The sequence below is a fragment of the Salvelinus namaycush genome, chromosome 13 (assembly GCF_016432855.1).
Source record: "Salvelinus namaycush isolate Seneca chromosome 13, SaNama_1.0, whole genome shotgun sequence".
NCBI classification, from domain to species: domain Eukaryota; kingdom Metazoa; phylum Chordata; class Actinopteri; order Salmoniformes; family Salmonidae; genus Salvelinus; species Salvelinus namaycush.
The window spans coordinates 40,918,113-40,938,599 of NC_052319.1; the positions used below are offsets into that span (position 1 = coordinate 40,918,113).

The window sequence follows — 20,487 nt, forward strand, 5'->3', positions numbered from 1 at the left end:
AACCAGCTTGTTGATCACTTGCATACGACACTCTATATCAAATCTAATTTTATTGGTCACATAAAATTAGCAGATATTAATGCGAGTGTAGCGAAATGCTTGTGCTTCTAGATCCGACAGTGCAGTAATATCTAACAAGTAATCTAACAATTCCCCAACAACTACCTTATACACACAAATATAAAGGGAGGAATAAGTATATGTACATATAAATATATGGATGAGCGGCATAGGCAAGGTGCAATAGATGGTATAAGGTACAGTATATACATATGAGATGAGTAATGTAAGACATGTTAACATTATTAAAGTGGCATTGTTTAAAGTGACTAGCGATCCATTTATTAAAGTGGCCAGTGATATGAGTCTCTATGTAGGCAGCAGCCTCTGAGTTATTGAGTGCTGTTTAGCAGTCTGATGGCCTTGAGATAGAAGCTGTTTTTCCATCTCTCGGCCCGAGCTTTGATGCACCTGTACTGACCTCACCTTCTGGATGGTAGCGGGGTGAACAGGCAGAAGCTTGGGTGGTTGTTGTCATTGATGATCTTTTTGGCCTTCCTGTGACATCGGGTGCTGTAGGTGTCTTGGAGGGCAGGTAGTTTGCCCCCGGTGATGCGTTGTGCAGACCGCACCACCCTCTGAAGAGCCTTGCGGTTGGGAGCGGTGCAGTTGCCGTACCAGGCGGTGATACAGCCCGACAGGATGCTCTTGATTGTGCATCTGTAAAAGTTTGTCAGGGTTTTAGGTGACAAGCCAAATTTCTTCAGCCTCCTGAGGTTGAAGAGGTGCTGTTGCGCATTCTTCACCACACTGTCTGTGCAGTCAGCTGCCCTACCTGGACCATTTCAGTTTGTCTGTGATGTGTACGCCGAGGAACTTAAAACTTTCCACCTTCTCCACTACTGTCCCTTCGATGTGGATAGGGGGTGCTCCCTCTGCTGTTTCCTGAAGTCCACGATCATCTCCTTTGTTTTGTTGATGTTGAGTGAGAGTTTGTTTTCCTGACACCACACTCCAAGTGCCCTCACTTCCTCCCTGTAGGCTGTCTCGTCGTTGTTGGTAATCAAGCCCACTACTGTTGTGGCGTCTGCAAACTTGATGATTGAGTTGGAGGCGTGCATGGCCACGCAGTCATGGGTGAGGGTCAGCGATGTGGAGATGTTACTTCTTACCTTCACCACCTGGGGGCGGCCCGTCAGAAAGTCCAAGACCCAATTGCACAGGGCAGGGTTGTGAACCAGGGCCTCCAGCTTAATGATGAGCTTGGAGGGTACTATGGTGTCGAATGCTGAGCTGTAGTCAACGAACAGCATTCTTACATAGGTATTCCTCTTGTCCAGATGGGATAGGGCAGTGTGCGGTGTGATGACAATTGCATCGTTTGTGGACCTGTTGGGCCGGTATGCAAACTGAAGTGGGTCTAGAGTGGTAAGGTGGAGGTGATATGATCCTTGACTAGTCTCTCAAAGCACTTAATGATGACAGAAGTGAGTGCTATGTGGCGGTAGTCATTTAGTTCAGTTATCTTTGCCTTCTTGGGTACAGGAACAATGGTGGCCATCTTGAAGCATGTGGGGACAGCAGACTGGGATAGGGAGCGATTGAATATGTCCGTTAACACACCAGCCAGCTGGTCTGCGCATGCTCTGAGGACGCGGCATAGGGATGCTGTCTGGGCCAGCAGCCTTGCAAGGGTTAAAACATTTAAATGTCTAACTCATGTTGGCCACGGAGAAGGGGGGGCGCAGTCCTTGTTAGCGGGCCGCGATGGTGGTAATGTATTATCCTCAAAGCGGGTATGATAACTGTATGCCTATAGGGCATTAAACATCCACTAAAGAGGCAACATGTATTGTGCATGCATGTTACATCTATAGATGTAAATTTGACCAGTTTCTCACAGCAGGAAAATAATCCTGCAACAACAGGAAATGTAAATGATTATGTTGATAAAAAAATACTTTCTAGTTAGGATACATCAAGTCTGACATTTTGAAATGGAAACTAGAAAACTTTTAAAGTATTTTTAAACCTTCAATACACTACAATTATCATTTCCTGCTAAACAGTAAAATTAGAGTGATCTAGTTAAGATAGTCTATCTGTAAGTGAAAGAGAACGCTCCTTACAGAAACAGAATATCTGTGGACATTTTAACACGAGTCTCGGATCTGGGTCTGAACCTTTAACAACCCCATGGAAAGCTTCACCTTTAACAACCCCATGGAAAGCTTCACCTTTAACAAACCCATGGAAAGCTTCACCTTTAACAACCCATGGAAAGCTTCACCTTTAACAAACCCATGGAAAGCTTCACCTTTAACAAACCCATGGAAAGCTTCACCTTTAACAACCCCATGGAAAGCTTCACCTTTAACAACCCCATGGCAAGCTTCACCTTTAACAACCCCATGGAAAGCTTCACCTTTAACAAACCCATGGAAAGCTTCACCTTTAACAAACCCATGGAAAGCTTCACCTTTAACAACCCCATGGAAAGCTTCACCTTTAACAACCCCATGGAAAGCTTCACCTTTAACAACCCCATGGAAAACTTCACCTTCAACAACCCCATGGAAAGCTTCACCTTTAACAACCCCATGGAAAGCTTCACCTTTAACAACCCCATGGAAAGCTTCACCTTTAACAACCCCATGGAAAACTTCACCTTCAACAACCCCATGGAAAGCTTCACTTTTAACCCCATGGAAAGCTTCACCTTTAACAACCCCATGGAAAGCTTCACCTTCAACAACCCCATGGAAGGCTTCACCTTTAACAACCCCATGGAAGGCTTCACCTTTAACAACCCCATGGAAGGCTTCACCTTTAACAACCCCATGGAAAGCCTCACATGCTGCAGTTACTTTGTCCTAACCAGGGACCACAGGCTAGTGCAGCACAAGTTACAGAACATACTGTACATCTTATTAGAGGAGAGTAAGAGAGAGCTGACTCTTGGTGGGGGAGAGGTGCCGTGTTTCATACAGTGGGGAAAACAATGTGAAACTGACTTCACTATTGTTATTCAGTCGGACCGCAGTATCTTAGAACAGGAACACAGGGCCACTGTATCTTAGATACAGCAGGAACACAGGAACACAGGGCCACAGTATCTTAGATACAGCAGGAACACAGGGCCACAGTATCTTAGATACAGCAGGAACACAGGGCCACCGTATCTTAGATACAGCAGGAACACAGGGCCACAGTATATTAGATACAGCAGGAACACAGGGCCACAGTATCTTAGATACAGCAGGAACACAGGGCCACAGTCTCTTAGATACAGCAGGAACACAGGACCACAGTCTCTTAGATACAGCAGGAACACAGGACCACAGTCTCTTAGATACAGCAGGAACACAGGACCACAGTCTCTTAGATACAGCAGGAACACAGGACCACAGTCTCTTAGATACAGCAGGAACACAGGACCACAGTATCTTAGATACAGCAGGAACACAGGACCACAGTCTCTTAGATACAGCAGGAACACAGGGCCACAGTCTCTTAGATACAGCAGGAACACAGGACCACAGTCTCTTAGATACAGCAGGAACACAGGACCACAGTCTCTTAGATACAGCAGGAACACAGGACCACAGTCTCTTAGATACAGCAGGAACACAGGACCACAGTCTCTTAGATACAGCAGGAACACAGGACCACAGTCTCTTAGATACAGCAGGAACACAGGACCACAGTCTCTTAGATACAGCAGGAACACAGGACCACAGTCTCTTAGATACAGCAGGAACACAGGACCACAGTCTCTTAGATACAGCAGGAACACAGGGCCACAGTCTCTTAGATACAGCAGGAACACAGGACCACAGTCTCTTAGATACAGCAGGAACACAGGGCCACAGTCTCTTAGATACAGCAGGAACACAGGACCACAGTCTCTTAGATACAGCAGGAACACAGGACCACAGTCTCTTAGATACAGCAGGAACACAGGAACACAGGGCCACAGTATCTTAGATACAGCAGGAACACAGGGCCACAGTATCTTAGATACAGCAGGAACACAGGGCCACCGTATCTTAGATACAGCAGGAACACAGGACCACAGTCTCTTAGATACAGCAGGAAGACAGGACCACAGTCTCTTAGATACAGCAGGAACACAGGGCCACAGTCTCATAATGGCACCTTGGGCCTATTACATGTGACTGTGGTTACTGACCTGCACTGAGATATGCTTAAACAATAAGGCCCGAGGGGGTGTGGTATATGGCCAATATACCATGGCTAAGGGCTGTTCTTATGCACGACGCATAAGAAGAAGAAGAAGATGCAGAAATCTCATTGAGCATTTGTAATGAACATCTGTGCTTCGTATCATCATCACACAAACGACACGAGCCAAGAACAACAGCTCATCATCATTCTTACCGGGGATGAGTCAGTCTTGAACAGGTTTTAATCCAGAAGACTAACCTATTTGGTTTATCATGTAGATTTAGTTTTAAATCAACATTATAAACCGTATGCAAGACGTAACATAACATTTAATTCGTGTTACTATAGCATAAGTAAATATGCATAACGCCCACTAATCAACTCACTTGTGGTGTTGTAAACAGAGGAAGCTGATTTCCAGAACATGAGCACCATGTAAGATCTGCAGCCCCAATGACTATAATAAATCATATTAAGTATCCCATTGTCATAGAACTAGTCTCCCTGCTATTAATCAGCCTCAATATAATTTATAGTGATTACATTTCTGAGGGGTCTGGCTTTGGATTCGGTGTGAAGAAACCAGAAGCCTGGTCTTCATTAAAACCCTATCATAACGTCACCCTCTCAATACGTCTCGGGAGTACTAAATAAACAGTACAGCCGTGGATACCTTCTTAAGGAAGTGCTGCTGGGACTTGATGTGCACAGCCTCAGAGATCCCTGCATTTATCCTTCACCTTGAAGTACTGCCACTGAATTGGTAAACTGCTCTGGCTTTAAAACTGCCCTCCTGAACACAGGAGGGCAGTTTGAACCTGCTGGAGCAGAATCAGTGGAATGGTATCAAATACATGGCTGGAGCAGAATCAGTGGAATGGTATCAAATACATGGCTGGAGCAGAATCAGTGGAATGGTATCAAATACATGGCTGGAGCAGAATCAGTGGAATGGTATCAAATACATGGCTGGAGCAGAATCAGATACATGGCTGGAGCAGAATCAAATACATGGTTTCCATGTGTTTAATGCCATTAGCTCTATTCCAGACATTATTATGTTGTCTTCCACTGATCCTGAGGGTTTTTGTCTATCAAGAGCTGTAGGAAATGTGTCTATTTACATTTTATTTAGCCTTTTATTTAACTAGGCCAGTCAGTTAAGAACAAATTCTTATTTACAATGACAGCCTACTGGGGAACAGTGGGTTAACTGCCTTGTTCAGGGGCAGAACAAACATTTTTTACCTTGTCAGCTTGGGGATTTGATCCAGCAACTCTTTTGTTTACTGGCCCAATGCTCTAACCACTAGGCTACTTGCCCCCCCCATCCCATCCCATCCCATAAGAAGAGCCTCTATCCCTGGCTAAGACCATCATTAAATTAGCTCTGCTTCCTCCAGTCCATATTACACACGGCAAACTTATGTTGCATTGGCGCCATGAACTAGACTGGGATATAAATCCATTATACTTTGATCCACAAAATGGAAAAAAGGGGAACGGAATTAACAACTAAATTAAAATGTCTATCAAACCCGAAACTCATTAAAACCCACCACCCTACCATCCTACCCTAAACTCATTAAAACCTACCCTAAACTCATTAAAACCTACCACCCTACCCTAAACTCATTAAAACCTACCCTAAACTCATTAAAACCTACCACCCTACCCTAAACTCATTAAAACCTACCACCCTACCATCTAACCCTAAACTCATTTAAACCTACCACCCTACCATCTAACCCTAAACTCATTAAAACCCACCACCCTACCATCTAACCCTACACTCATTAAAACCCACCCCCCTATTCAACCCTATCTGGCCCTACCCCAGTCCAACAGAGGATGATAGGACACCACCACTCAACACGCCCTGTAACTCTTCTGAAGTCCAATCTAGTACCCCCAAATAATTCTCTGCTGCAGCCACCATAACATCTATTTTCTGTGACTTACGTTCCATCTCTGCTGTACATTTGATAAGCATAGCTATAAACCCTAATCCTTCTGTGCTGGCACAGATTTACTACTCACTGGGATCCTCTCAGGATCCCTCCCCCTTGACTCATCTTCCTCTACTTTCTTCACTGCCTCAGTACACAATACCCCCTGCTCTACTCTTACCCTGGTAACCTCAACCTGCCTCTCTCACATTGGACACTTCTGATCCCCAGCCCCATGGGCACCCCTACAATTTACACATACCGCTTCTTTCCCCAGTACTACACATTCCTTTGTCTCATGCCCTTCCGCACACTTCACACTAAGAACCCCCCTCCTACACACTCTTACCACATGCCCATAAGCTTGACACCTGTAACAACGTAATGTAATCGGCACAAAAGTTCATACTGGATAACTGAAAAATCCTAACATCACTTTGTCGGGCAAAGACTCAACATCAAAACTCAAAAGAACACTTCTGTCTCACCGCTCACACCACCCTGTCTGCATTGCACCAACTGACGAGCATGACAAACACCGGGAATCTTTCCCTTCAGTTGGTCCACTTTCACATTTACCGCTACCCCAGTAATCACTCCTTTCAATTGTGTCCTGTTCCTAAGAGCAAATTAAGAAATCGATCTTGGTCCCGAGTTGCGTGACACGGAGCTCCCGCTCCCTCTGTGCGGAAGAAACACACAAATATCCCACGTCCACTAGAGGGTACCTTTACTGACTCAACTGTCCCCTACTCCTTTCACACCCTGAAACCACAAATGGATCTGCCAAAAAGTCAAGGAACCACTTTCTCCAAAAATGTCACTCCTACTGGACCAGATTCTTCTTTATCATGTCCATTGATGCCAGGCTCGGGTTCCGAGCTCTTCACCACACCTTCCACTCGCCCTCAATCACTTCCCTTTCACCTCTGGAACTCGACCTGGCGTACTGCTCACTCTGTTTGTACTTGCCCCCTCCCCCATTTCCCTTTCTATCGCCATCTTCATCAAATTCAACATCTGCTTTCCTCATTCTCTTCAACACCTTCTTCCTCTTTTTCACCTTCCCTTCCTCACAGCTGAAACATAAGACTGTCTGCAGCTGAGGTAGAGGCAGTAAGTCCCCACACTCATAACCAAAGTTCCTGTGTTTCCCATTTGTCTCTGTGGCCTTTTTTACACTCCACCGTTCCCACAAAATCCATGCTTCCCTTGACCGACCTATTCCTTTGTTTCACCGGCCTGTCGAACAAAACTCAATGGCAAACTAGGCAAACTCATGCAAAGGACCTTCTTCACATTCACGTCCCAACACCACATTCTTACAACGTCGGCTATTTAAATCCAGGGTCAAAAGGGGACCATCTCTAAACAGGACATGCCGCTATTTGCAACATGAATGCTCTGCCAACCTGAGGATCTGACTTTTTCAGTCATCTACACATCCTGTGTTTGAGTGGCGCAGAATCCACTTGGCACTTAAATCTTGCTGTATTGATAGATTTAATTTTACTCCTTGGAACTCTTTCATACTCTTGCTTGTGCCAGTCATTTTTTCCCCCGTTAACATTATGACCGTGGAAATGTTTGTAATGACCTGTCAAACACACCCCGGGTAATGGCTGAAATGGTCTCAATGGAATACATTGTCTTTCCGTTGCATCTATGAGAACGCTTAGCCTGGGATGTAATGCATAATCTCGACACTTACATCCCAAGAAAGAGGAGTGACCCGAGTGGTGCAGTGGTCTAAGGCACTGCATCTCAGTGCTTGAGGCGTCACTACAGTCATCCTGGTTCAAATCCAGGCTGTATCACAACTGGCCGTGATTGGGAGTCCCACAGGGCGGCCAAGCGTTGCCCAGGTTTGGCCAGTGTATGCCGTCATTGTAATTAAGAATTTGTTCTTAACTGACTAGCCAAGGTTAAATAATTGAAAATAAACTTTTTAAAAGATCACTTTATTCTGATGGGTGTTCATTTGTTTGTGGAATTGTAAAAAGTTAATTTAATACAGTCGAAGTGTTTACAAATTAGATGAAAGCAACTTCTGAAAATGAACACTCGCATTACAGTAATATGTCTGATCTCGCAAACAATGTAAAGTATGTGTTGATTTTTTATCTGGGGGTATGCTGCTATTGACACGATTGTTGAATGATGCAACAGAAAGTGACAACAACAGTAACTAAGGAGGCAGTCTAGACAACGCAGGTGAGTGCAGGTAGGTCTAGACAGAGAAAGTGTTTGGTGGTTGCAGCAAATAAGGCAGATAGAATTTTCTGTATTTTAACAGAAAATACACTGAGTATACAAAACATTAAGAACACCTGCTCTTTCCATGACATAGAGTAGACTGACCAGGTGAATCCAGGTTAAAGCTATGATCCCTTATTGAGCCAACTTGACACATCTGTGGGAAGCATTGGAGGCAACATGGGCCAGAATCACTGTGTAACGCTTTCGACACCTGGCAGAGTCCATGCCCCGCCCAATGGAGGCTGTTTGTTCTGAGGGAAAAGGAACGTATTAGGAAATATTCAGAAGGTGTTCCTAATGTTTGGTATACTCAGTGTATTAAAAAAAAATGCTGATACCATTAGATTAAAAAAAATATATATATATGAGTGCATTCTAAGAAAAAGAAAGTTACATTTGACGATACATTGAATACCTGAATAACCACAAAAATCCCCGAACTCCATTATCTGTGCTATAATTCAGTCAATATCTGATGAATTTTTTAAAAAGTATAAAAGTTTGGAGTATCTTCATCCTTTATCCAATTGTTGCAGTTATTAGAATTGTTTTTAAATCCTATTGATGACCGTTGCTACAACTATAGACTGGTATTGCCTCTGGATATTTTGTTTGGAGGTAAATAAGTGTGTAGATGATATTGCTAATTTACACCATCACAGAAATTCCTCGCTTTGTGACTTCCAAGTTATCAAAGTTAAATCACGACGGATCTTAGGATTTCCAAAAGCTACCAAGACTTGAGGGGAATGAGCTCGCTATCCTGTCGCTTACCAAAGTTCGTGCCAAACCAAAGTTAACCAATTATAATAGTTTCTTTGCAGAAATGACAGGAAATGAAATGCCAGAGCTGCAGTAAAAAGGTCAACGAAGAAGAAACAACACATTACTCCAGGCAGAGTAGTCACAGGGATTTGGCTTTTCTGACTCATCTGCAATAAGATATTTATAACTCTTACTCTGTATCTGCTAACAGTTACTAGGCCCAGTTTTAAGAACTGCCAGATTGAAGGAGACAATGCAAACAGACACACAGATGTGCAAGAATGGGTGAGAGAGGGTGGGCTATCGACAGTACCATATTGTTTGAGTGCATTGGCTCCACCACACTTTGGAGCAAAGGATACCTACTGCATGCATCTGTGAACTGCATGTCCACCCCAAAAAAACACATGCCAAATGTGCAGTTTCACATGTGAAATAGCTGTTTTCACATGTTGAAACCATATTTTCACAGGCATTACATTTAGAGTTCACATATTAACACCACCTTTCACATGTGAGGAGAATAACATTTGCAGTTTCACATGTTAAAAATGTTCACATGTGAAAATCAGATATGCAGTTTCACATGTGTGAATTGCAAGTTCACATGTGAAATTCTCACTTTCAGATATAAAGAAAATGTCACGTGATGTGTGTGTTCACACGTGTCCCAAAAACCATGTTTTTTCACATTCTTTTTTTCATGTGGATAATTTTTTTGTAAGGGGCCTCCTTATTGAAACACATAGAAACAATCTAATGCTGTAACAATTTACATACAATTGCTCTTAAACTTGTGTAGTAAGACTGCAATTACTACAGTAGCAACATTCGACTTTAGATGTTGCTACTGAGGTATGTTGAGATGGATAAAAAAAAGCTGTATGCATAGCTGAACTTTTGAAACTGCTCAACAAGTTGACTTATTAGGAAGGAGTGAACCGGCATGGGGAGGGGTGAATGATCCCACACTGCCCTGGCCCCAGGAATGCAGCTTGTCCTGATTATGCCAACGAGGACTACATCTGCTTGAAACTTCAGAATTTAGGTAGAGCAATAGGAGAGAAAACGGATTGGGGGCTTCAGACCCACCTCTACTGCAACATTAGACCTCCTAGACATCTCCTTACTAGCATTTTTTATAGAGATGAGACACAATATGGGGTGTGTGTGTGTGTGTGTGTGTGTGTGTGTGTGTGTGTGTGTGTGTGTGTGTGTGTGTGTGTGTGTGTGTGTGTGTGTGTGTGTGTGTGTGTGTGTGTGTGTGTGTGTGTGTGTGTGTACGTGTGCGTGTGTGTGTGAATCCATAGAGTCAGGTGTTTAGTGAGTGTCTATATCCTTGTAATGGGATTGGACTCAAGAGGCGATGCAGTCCACAACAAAAACTCACAAGCACCCCCCCCCCCCCCCTTTTATACCGAAAATGTATCCACATATGCAACAACTCCACACTTTATATAATGATAACGGAGACACTCTGATTACATTAAGTATTTAAAGTGCAGCAATATGCAAACACAGTAACCGTACTGAAATGGAAACAACATGCAGTAACTGACACCAAACCTGCTCTGTGTTTCAAGACACATTCCTGGCTATAAAAGTTGACATAAAAAAATGTTCTCTACATTCTAAAAAAGAAAAAAAAGAAAAAAGAGATACAGGGGTGCAAAGGAGCAAGATAAATAAATAAATACAGTATGGGGATGAGGTAGTTGGATGGGCTATTTACAGATGGGCTATGTACAGGTGCAGTGATCTGTGAGCTTCTCAGACAGCTGGAGCTTAAAGCTGGTGAGGGAGGTAAGAGTCTCCTGCTTCAGTGATTTTTGCAGTTCGTTCCAGTCATTGGCAGCAGAGAACTGGAAGGAAAGGCGGCCAAAGGAAGAATTGGCTTTGGGGGTGACCAGTGAGATATACCTGCTGGAGCACGTGCTACGGGTAGGTGCTGCTATGGTGACCAGTGAGCTGAGATAAGGCGGGGCTTTACCTAGCAGAGACTTGTAGATGACCTGGAGCCAGTGGGTTTGGCGACGAGTATGAAGCGAGGGCCAGCCAATGAGAGCGTACAGGTTGCAGTGGTGGGTAGTATATGGGGCTTTGGTGACAAAACGGATGGCACTGTGATAGACTGCATCCAATTTGTTGAGTAGAGTGTTGGAGGCTATTTTGTAAATGACATCGCCGAAGTCGAGGATCCGGAGGATGGTCAGTTTTACGAGGGTATGTTTGGCAGCATGAGTGAAGGATGCTTTGTTGCGAAATAGGAAGCCGATTATAGATTTAATTTTGGATTGGAGATGTTTAATGTGAGTCTGGAAGGAGAGTTTACAGTCTAACCAGACACCTAGGTATTTGTAGTTGTCCACATATTCTAATTCAGAAGCGTCCAGAGTAGTGATGCTCTCTATTATGCATGGGAATACTTTGGAACTGAATCCCTAAATTAAAATCACTTGGAGTTGACGTGCTGATGTTTTTATAGTCTTTCAGGTCAAACAATTAAAAAGAAAAAAAACTTGGGGTGCCAAATAAATTCACCTGTCAGTTGGGGAGCCCTAGTATAGTCTAACACCTACCATAATAGCAGACTCAGTCACTTTGAGCTCCCAAGAATAATAGGCCTTTACATTTAACACAGGTGTTCCTATAAATGTATGTATTTGTGTAATCCACCATTCAAAAAGTTCTGTTGATTCTGACCGGTCATTCTAACTGACCACATTGTTTGAATGCATTGAAGAGGAAATGGCCCTGCTGCCTTAGATGAAAGGTTTTCTATAAACACATAGTTCTGTTTATCTAAAAACAGGACATACAGTCCACAGGGACAAGAGTCCCTCTCTTAGTCTCTTCTGCAAAACTACTCAGACAGAGCTGTAATCACACCGCCAAATCCTGGAGAAAGATCATTTTGATCTCTGATATACAGTACAAGTCAAAAGTTTGGACACACCTACTCATTCAAGGGTTTTTGTTTATTTGTACTATTTTCTACATTGCAGAATAATAGTCAACACATCAAAACTATGAAATAACACAAATGGAATCATGTAGTAACCAAAAAAGTGTTAAACAAACCAAAATATATTTTAGATTTTAGATTCTTCAAAGTAGCCACCCTTTGCCTTCATGATAGCATTGCACACTCTTGGCATTCTCTCAACCAGCTAGACCTGGAATGCTTTTCCAACAGTCTTGAAGGAGCTCCCACATATGCTGGGCACTTGTTGGTTGCTTTTCCTTCACTCTGTGGTCCAACCCATCCCAAACCATTTCATTTTGGTTGAGGACGGGTGATTGTAGAGGCCAGATCACCTGATGCAGCACTCCATCACTCTCCTTCTTGGTGAAATAGCCCTTACACAGCCTGAAGGTGTGTTGGGTCATTGTCCTGTTGAAAAACAAATGATAGTCCCAATAAGCGCAAACCAGATGGGATTGAAAATCGCTGCAGAATGCTGTGGTAGCCATGCTGGTTAATTGTGCCCTGAATTCTAAATAAATCACTGACAGTGTCACCAGCAAAGCACCCCCACACCATCACACCTCCTCCTCCATGCTTCACGGTGGGAACCACACATGCAGAGACCATCCGTTCACCTACTCTGCGTCTCACAGAGACACAGCGGTTGGAACCAAAAATCTCACATTTGGACTCATCAGACCAAAGGACAGATTTCCACCGGTCTAATGTCCATTGTGCGTGTTTCTTGGCCCAAGCAAGTCTCTTCTTCTTATTGGTGTCCTTTAGTAGTGATTTATTTGCAGGAATTCGACCATGGAGGCCTGATTCACGCAGTCTCCTCTGAACAGTTGATGTGTCTGTTACTTGAACTCTGTAGAGCATTTATTTGGGCTGCAATTTCTGAGGCTGGTAACTCCAACGAACGTATCCTCTGCAGTAGAGGTAACTCTGAGTCTTCCTTTAATGTGGCGGTCCTCAAGAGAGCCAGTTTCATCATAGCGCTTGATGGTTTTTGCGGCTGCACTTGAAGAAACTTTAAAAGTTCTTGCAATTTTCCGGATTGACTGACCTTCATGTCTTAAAGTAATGATGGACTGTCATTTCTCTTTGCTTACTTGAGCTGTTCTTGCCATAATATAGACTTGGTATTTTACCAAATAGGGCCATCTTCTGTATACCCCCCTACCTTGTCACAACACAACTGCTTGACTCAAACACATTAAGAAGGAATGAAATTCCACAAATGAACTTTTAACAAGGCACACCTGTTAATAGAAATGCATTCCAGGTGAATACCTCATGAAGCTGGTTGAGAGAATGCCAAGAGTGTGCAAAGCTGTCATCAAGGCAAAGGGATGCTACTTTGAAGAATATCAAATATAAAATATATTTTGATTTGTTAAACCCTTTTTTGTTACGACATGATTCCTTATGTGTTATTTCATAGTTTTGTTCACTATTATTCTGCAACGTAGATAATAGTAAAATAAAGAAAAACCCTTCTTTGCTCGCTTTGAGGAAAACACAGTGCCACAGACACGTCCCACTACCAAAACCTGCGGGCTCTCCTTCACCACAGCCAACGTGAGTAAAAACATTTAAACGTGTTAACCCTCGCAAGGCTGCCGGCCCAGACGGCATCCCTAGCCGCGTCCTCAGAGCATGCGCAGACCAGCTGGCTGGTGTGTTTACGGACATATTCAATCAATCCCTATCCCAGTCTGCTGTTCCCACATGCTTCAAGAGGGCCACCATTGTTCCTGTTCCCAAGAAAGCTAAGGTAACTGAGCTAAACGACTATTGCCCCATAGCACTCACTTCCGTCAACATTAAGTGCTTTGAGAGACTAGTCAAGGATCATATCACCTCCACCCTACCTGACACCCTAGACCCACTCCAATTTACTTACCATCCCAATAGGTCCACAGACGACGCAATCGCATTCACACTGCACACTGCCCCAACCCACCTGGAAAAGAGGGATACCTATATAAGAATGCTGTTCATCGACTACAGCTCAGCATTTGACACCATAGTACCCTCCAAACTCGTCATTAAGCTCGAGACCCTGGGTCCCGACCCCGCCCTGTGCAACTGGGTCCTGGACTTTCTGACGGGACGCCCCCAGGTGGTGAGGGTAGGAAACAACATCTCCACCCCGCTGATCCTCAACACAGGGGCCCCACAAGGATGCGTTCTCAGCCCTCTCCTGTACTCCCTGTTCAGCCATGACTGCGTGGCCATGCACGCCTCCAACTCAATCATCAAGTTTGCAGACGAAACTACAGTGGTAGGCTTGATTACCAACAACAACGAGACGGCCTACAGGGAGGAGGTGAGGGCCCTCGGAGTGTGGTGTCAGGTAAATAACCTCACACTCAACGTCAACAAAACAAAGGAGATGATCATGGACTTCAGGAAACAGCAGAGGGAGCACCCCCTATCCACATCGACGGGACAGTAGTGGAGAAGGTGGAAGGTTTTAAGTTCCTTGGCGTACACATCACGGACAAACTGAATTGGTCCACCCACACAGACAGCGTTGTGAAGACAGCGAACCTCAGGAGGCTGAAGAAATTTGGCCTGTCACCAAAAACACTCACAAACTTTTACAGATGCACAATCGAGAGCATCCTGTTGGGCTGTATTACCGCCTGGTATGGCAACTGCTCCGCCCACAACCGTAAGGCTCTCCAGAGGGTAGTGAGGTCTGCACAACGCATCACCGGGGGCAAACTACCTGCCCTACAGGACACCTACACCACCCGATGTCACAAGAAGGCCAAAAAGATCATCAATGACAACAACCTCCCGAGCTTCTGCCTGTTCACCCCGTTATCATTCAGAAGGCGAGGTCAGTACAGGTGCATCAAAGCATGGACCGAGAGACTGAAAAACAGCTTCTATCTCAAGACCATCAGACTGTTAAACATCCATCACTAACATTGAGTTTCTGCTGCAAACATACTGACTCAAATCTCTAGCCACTTTAATAATTAAAAATTGGATGTAATCAATGTATCACTAGTCACTTTAAACAATGCCACTTTATATAATGTTTACATTCCCTACATTACTCATCTCATATGTATATACTGTACTCTATACCATCTACTGCATCTTGCCTATGCCGTTCGGCCATCGCTCATCCATATAATTACATGTACATATTCTTATTCATTCCTTTACACTTGTGTGTATAAGGTAGTTGTTGTGAAATTGTTAGATTACTTGTTAGATATTACTGCATGGTCGGAACTAAAAGCACAAGCATTTCGCTACACTCGCATTAACATCTGCTAACCATGTGTATGTGACCAATAACATTTTATTTGTCCAAACTTTTGACTGATACTGTATCTACAAGTAGATTAAGAGCTTTGCTTGTATGTTTGTTCGTTTTATAAAGCAAGATTGCCTCCAGATTTATTCAAAGGGTAGCTACAGCTAGCCTGGTCCCAGATCTGTTTGTGCTTATCCCTAGGCCTAATCCATTGTCATTGTCAAGACAATTCAATAAGGAGTTGACAAGAGGGCTAAAACAGACTGGCACCCAGGCTAAGCTATAGATGCTACAGATTTCTATATGTTTCTATAGGCTATAGCTATAGATTTCTATAGGCTTCTATAGGCTATAGCTACAGCTTCTAAATGCTATAGTTACTATATGCTTCTAAAGCTATAGTTACTCTATGCTTCTAAAGCTATAGTTACTATATGCTTCTATAGCTATAGTTACTATATGCTTCTATAGCTATAGTTACTATATGCTTCTATAGGCTATAGTTACTCTATGCTTCTATAGGCTATAGTTACGATATGCTTCTATAGGCTATAGTTACTCTATGCTTCTAAAGCTATCGTTACTATATGCTTCTATAGGCTATAGTTACTCTATGCTTCTATAGGCTATAGTTACTCTATGCTTCTAAAGCTATCGTTACTCTATGCTTCTAAAGCTATAGTTACTATATGCTTCTATAGGCTATAGTTACTATATGCTTCTATAGGCTATAGATACTCTATGCTTCTATAGGCTATAGTTACTCTATGCTTCTAGAGGCTATAGTTACTCTATGCTTCTAGAGGCTATAGTTACTCTATGCTTCTAGAGGCTATAGTTACTCTATGCTTCTAGAGGCTATAGTTACTCTATGCTTCTAGAGGCTATAGTTACTCTATGCTTCTATAGGCTACAGCTACCATAGGCTTCTATAGGCTATAGTTACCATGTGCTTATATAGGCTATAGTTACTCTATGCTTCTATAGGCTATAGTTACTCTATGCTTCTAGAGGCTATAGTTACTCTATGCTTCTAGAGGCTATAGATACTCTATGCTTCTATAGGCTATAGTTACTCTATGCTTCTAAAGCTATAGTTACTCTATGCTTCTATAGGCTATAGTTACTCTATGCTTCTATAGGCTATAGTTACTCTATGCTTCTAAAGCTATAGTTACTCTATGCTTCTAAAGCTATAGTTACTATATGCTTCTATAGGCTACAGCTACCATAGGCTTCTATAGGCTATAGTTACCATGTGCTTATATAGGCTATAGTTACTCTATGCTTCTATAGGCTATAGTTACTATATGCTTCTATAGGCTACAGCTACCATATGCTTATAAAGGCTATAGTTACTCTATGCTTCTATAGGCTGAAGGATTTTGATATTGCCTATCCTTCTGCGGAAGATAGACAGAAATGTGCCAGTGACATCATGCTGTACGCCTAATTTATATCCTCTTGCTCATTTGTGACATTGTTCCGTATTTCAGAGACTAACCAATATGCATTTGAAAGTTCGATGTGAAATTTGAGGTCAACAGGTGTAACTATTACTCATGAGTCATGACTCTAAATACATGTTTTTGCATGTTGACAACTGACACTGTCACACTGTTAAACTGTAGTCTTGCCACCATACTACTACAAATGCTACTACTTTCACCACCACCTTCAATCACCATCATCAGCTTCTGACACAGACTGACAACCAGGCTAAGCTATAGCTGCTATAGGCTTCTGTGGGTTTCTATAGGCTATAGCTTCTACAGGCTTCTATAGGTTTCTATAAGCTACAGCTACTATACATTTATATATGCTTCTATAGCTATAGTTACTGTCACGCCCTGACCTTAGAGAGCCGTTTTATTTCTCTATTTGATTAGGTCAGGGTGTGATGTGGGGTGGGCATTCTATGTTTTTTTATTTCTATGTTTTGGCCGGGTATGGTTCTCAATCAGGGAGAGCTGTCTATCGTTGTCTCTGATTGGGAATCATACTTAGGCAGCCATGAGTAATAGTAATAACTATTACTCATGAGTCATGACTCTAAATTACATGTTTTTGCATGTTGACAACTGACACTGTCACACTGTTAAACTGTGGTCTTGCCACCATACTACTACAAATGCTACTACTTTCACCACCACCTTCAATCATCATCATCAGCTTTACTAATTAACTAAGCTTCCTTAATTTGATTATTATTGTGTAATACAGCCCAACCTGGTCTCAGAGCATTTCGTATAGTACTGTATGTAAATCTGGGACACTCCATTTAGTATGATATGTTATGAATTACTATTCGTATGATATGTTACAATTTGCAAAACCTATGATATGTTACGAATTCTAATTTGTTGTGGCTAACGTTAGCTAGCTGGCTAACGTTAGCTATGCTAGGGGTTAGGGTTTAAGGTTAAGAGTCAGGTTAAAGGGTTGAAAGGCTGAAAGGCTGCTAGCGCGCACCACCGCTAACTAGCTAGCCATTTCACATCGGTTACATTCACCCCCCTTTCGACCTCCTCCTTTTCCGCAGCAACCAGTGATCCGGGTCAACAGCATCAATGTAACAGTATAACTTTAGTCCGTCCCCTCGCCTCGACCCGGGCGCGAAACAGGGACCCTCTGCACACATCAACAACAGTCACCCACGAAGCATCATAACCCATCGCTCCACAAAAGCCACGGCCCTTGCAGAGCAAGGGGAACCACTACTTCAAGGTCTCAGAGCAAGTGACGTCACCGACTGAAAGGCTGCTAGCGCGCACCACCGCTAACTAGCTAGCCATTTCACATCGGTTACATAACCACAACAAACATAACATATCATACTAATTTGAGTGTTTTCGATTTACCTTTACTATGTTACGTCTAGTCTATGAGACCAGGCTGTACAACATGAAGTCTACATAGGGTTGCAAAAATCTGGTAATTTTCCCAAAATACCTAGGTTTTCCATGAATCCCGGTTGGAGGATTCCTTCTTTCTGCAATATTCCGGGAATATTCCAACCAGGATTTCTGGAAAAACTGGGAATTTTGGGAAATTGACCGGAATTGGACAGTTTGAACAACAGTAATATGATCATGATCACCAACAGCATCATCATCAACAACAACAAAAGTGGAATTTTAACACTTACTTACCTCGGATTTCCATACAGCGTATGATTGAGGGATGGATGGTGGAGATGGCTTCTTTTGAAGCCACTTTCTAGGTGAAAATAAAGTGCTTGAGCTTCCGGTTGAAGTATGGGGGCTCCTGACAAGAAAAGGTAAATCCCATGCCGTGCTTCTTTTAGTGGCCTTGGAATCGTAGTCGAATTGGCCAGAAGTATCCAAATATATTGACAGGCTTGAGGATGCTGACTGACATTGTTTTGCCCCAGCATTGAGTGGCGCATTCAGTTTGGAGAGGCTTTCGCTTGAGGCTCGGAGGTAACGACCATGATTTACACTTAGGTAAAGCGACTTTTGATCTGTTTGACCCGATGTCCCATCCGTTTCGATCCCATAGTGTCTTATCAAAGTTGAATCCAAACTTCTAGTCTGTCTCAGTCTCCGTTTGGACATTGTTTCGGATGTTGGCGAGGAGCATGAGAAAACGCTGCTCAGCAACCCTTGCGCGGACATATCATATATCAGTAGGCTATTCTCAACGTTCCACAGATGATCCTACTTGTAAATATCGAGTTCATTAAAGCGATCGGAGATTAGATGTTACCTTGAATAAACATCATGCAATGTATTCCGTTCTCACAGTTATACTGGCTACCTGTTGCGCGCCATAAGGAACCCGATGTTCAACCAAGAAACCACACAGACTGAAGTCATTGACTCTGTTAGTTCTTCGTTAGTTCTTCCTTCTCGGAATTTACAGGAACAAGGATGGGGGGTACATAGCTTTTCCCGGGTACAGTTTCACAATTCTGGCCCCTTGCGCGTCACAAAGCTTCGCCCCTCTGAGTAATATGAAATGAATGCGTTTGTCTCCTCGCTTGAGAGCCGCTCTGCTCCCGGTTCCGCCACCATCATACATCAAGGCACCCCAGGATGGTCCTAATCAGATGTGATATCACATCTAAATAATTGAATTGTACTTGTCGTTTTGCTCAGTTGTGCACTGGGGCCTCCCACTCCTCTTTCTATTCTGGTTACAGTTTGCGCTGTTCTGTGAAGGGAGTAGTACACAGCGTTGTACGAGATCTTCAGTATCTTGGCAATTTCTCGCATGGAATAGCCTTGATTTCTCAGAACAAGAATAGACTGACGAGTTTCAGAATAAAGTCCTTTGTTTCTGGCCATTTTGAGCCTGTAATCGAACCCACAAATGCTGATGCTCCAGATACTCAACTAGTCTAAAGAAGGCCAGTTTAATTACTTCTTTAATCAGAACAACAGTTTTCAGCTGTGCTAGCATAATTGTGAAAGTGTTTTCTAATGATCAATTAGCCTTTTAAAATGATAAACTTGGATTAGCTAACACAACGTGCCATTGGAACACAGGAGTGATGGTTGCTGATAATGGTCCTCTGTATGCCTATGTACTGTAGATATTCTATAAAAAATATGTTGTTTCCAGCTACAATAGTCATTTACAACATTAACAATGTCTACACTGTATATCTGATCAATTTGATGTTATTTTACTGGACAAAAAATGTGCTTTTCTTTCAAAAAACATGGACATTTCTAAGTGACCCCAAACCTTTGAACGGTAGTGTAGATGTCTATGATTGGTTTAGATTTGTCCGGACCAAAATATGAACCAATTATAGAGGTCTATGTTTGGGCTAAATCAAGGCCAGTCCGGACCAAATCTGAATGTCTATGCTTGGGCCAAATATAGGCCGGTTGATACCGGACGTCTGTGGAAGTTGACATTAAGGCCGGCCTGGGCCAAATCTGAACCAAACATAGACGTCTATGTTTGACCCAAATCAAGGCCTGTACAGACTGGGCCTAATTTGAACCAATTATACACATCTATGTTTGGCCCAAATATAGGCCGGTTCCGGACCGGATGTCTGTGGAGGTTGAAATCAGGGAAGTTCTGGACCGGACCAAAAC

General features: G+C 43.0%; 1 protein-coding gene across 1 annotated transcript in view; it reads right to left on the reverse strand.

Annotated features, from left to right (window-relative positions):
- Positions 1–19,050, reverse strand: part of LOC120058135 (rho GTPase-activating protein 6-like) — an 81,964-nt gene extending 62,914 nt beyond the window's left edge. The window contains exons 1-2 of the mRNA XM_039006605.1: positions 18,890–19,050; positions 18,565–18,679 (exon numbers count right to left, since the gene is read on the reverse strand). Of these exons, the coding sequence (XP_038862533.1) occupies positions 18,565–18,679; positions 18,890–19,050 (276 nt within the window). The remainder of the gene's footprint in view (positions 1–18,564; positions 18,680–18,889) is intronic.
- Positions 19,051–20,487: the final 1,437 nt, after the last annotated feature.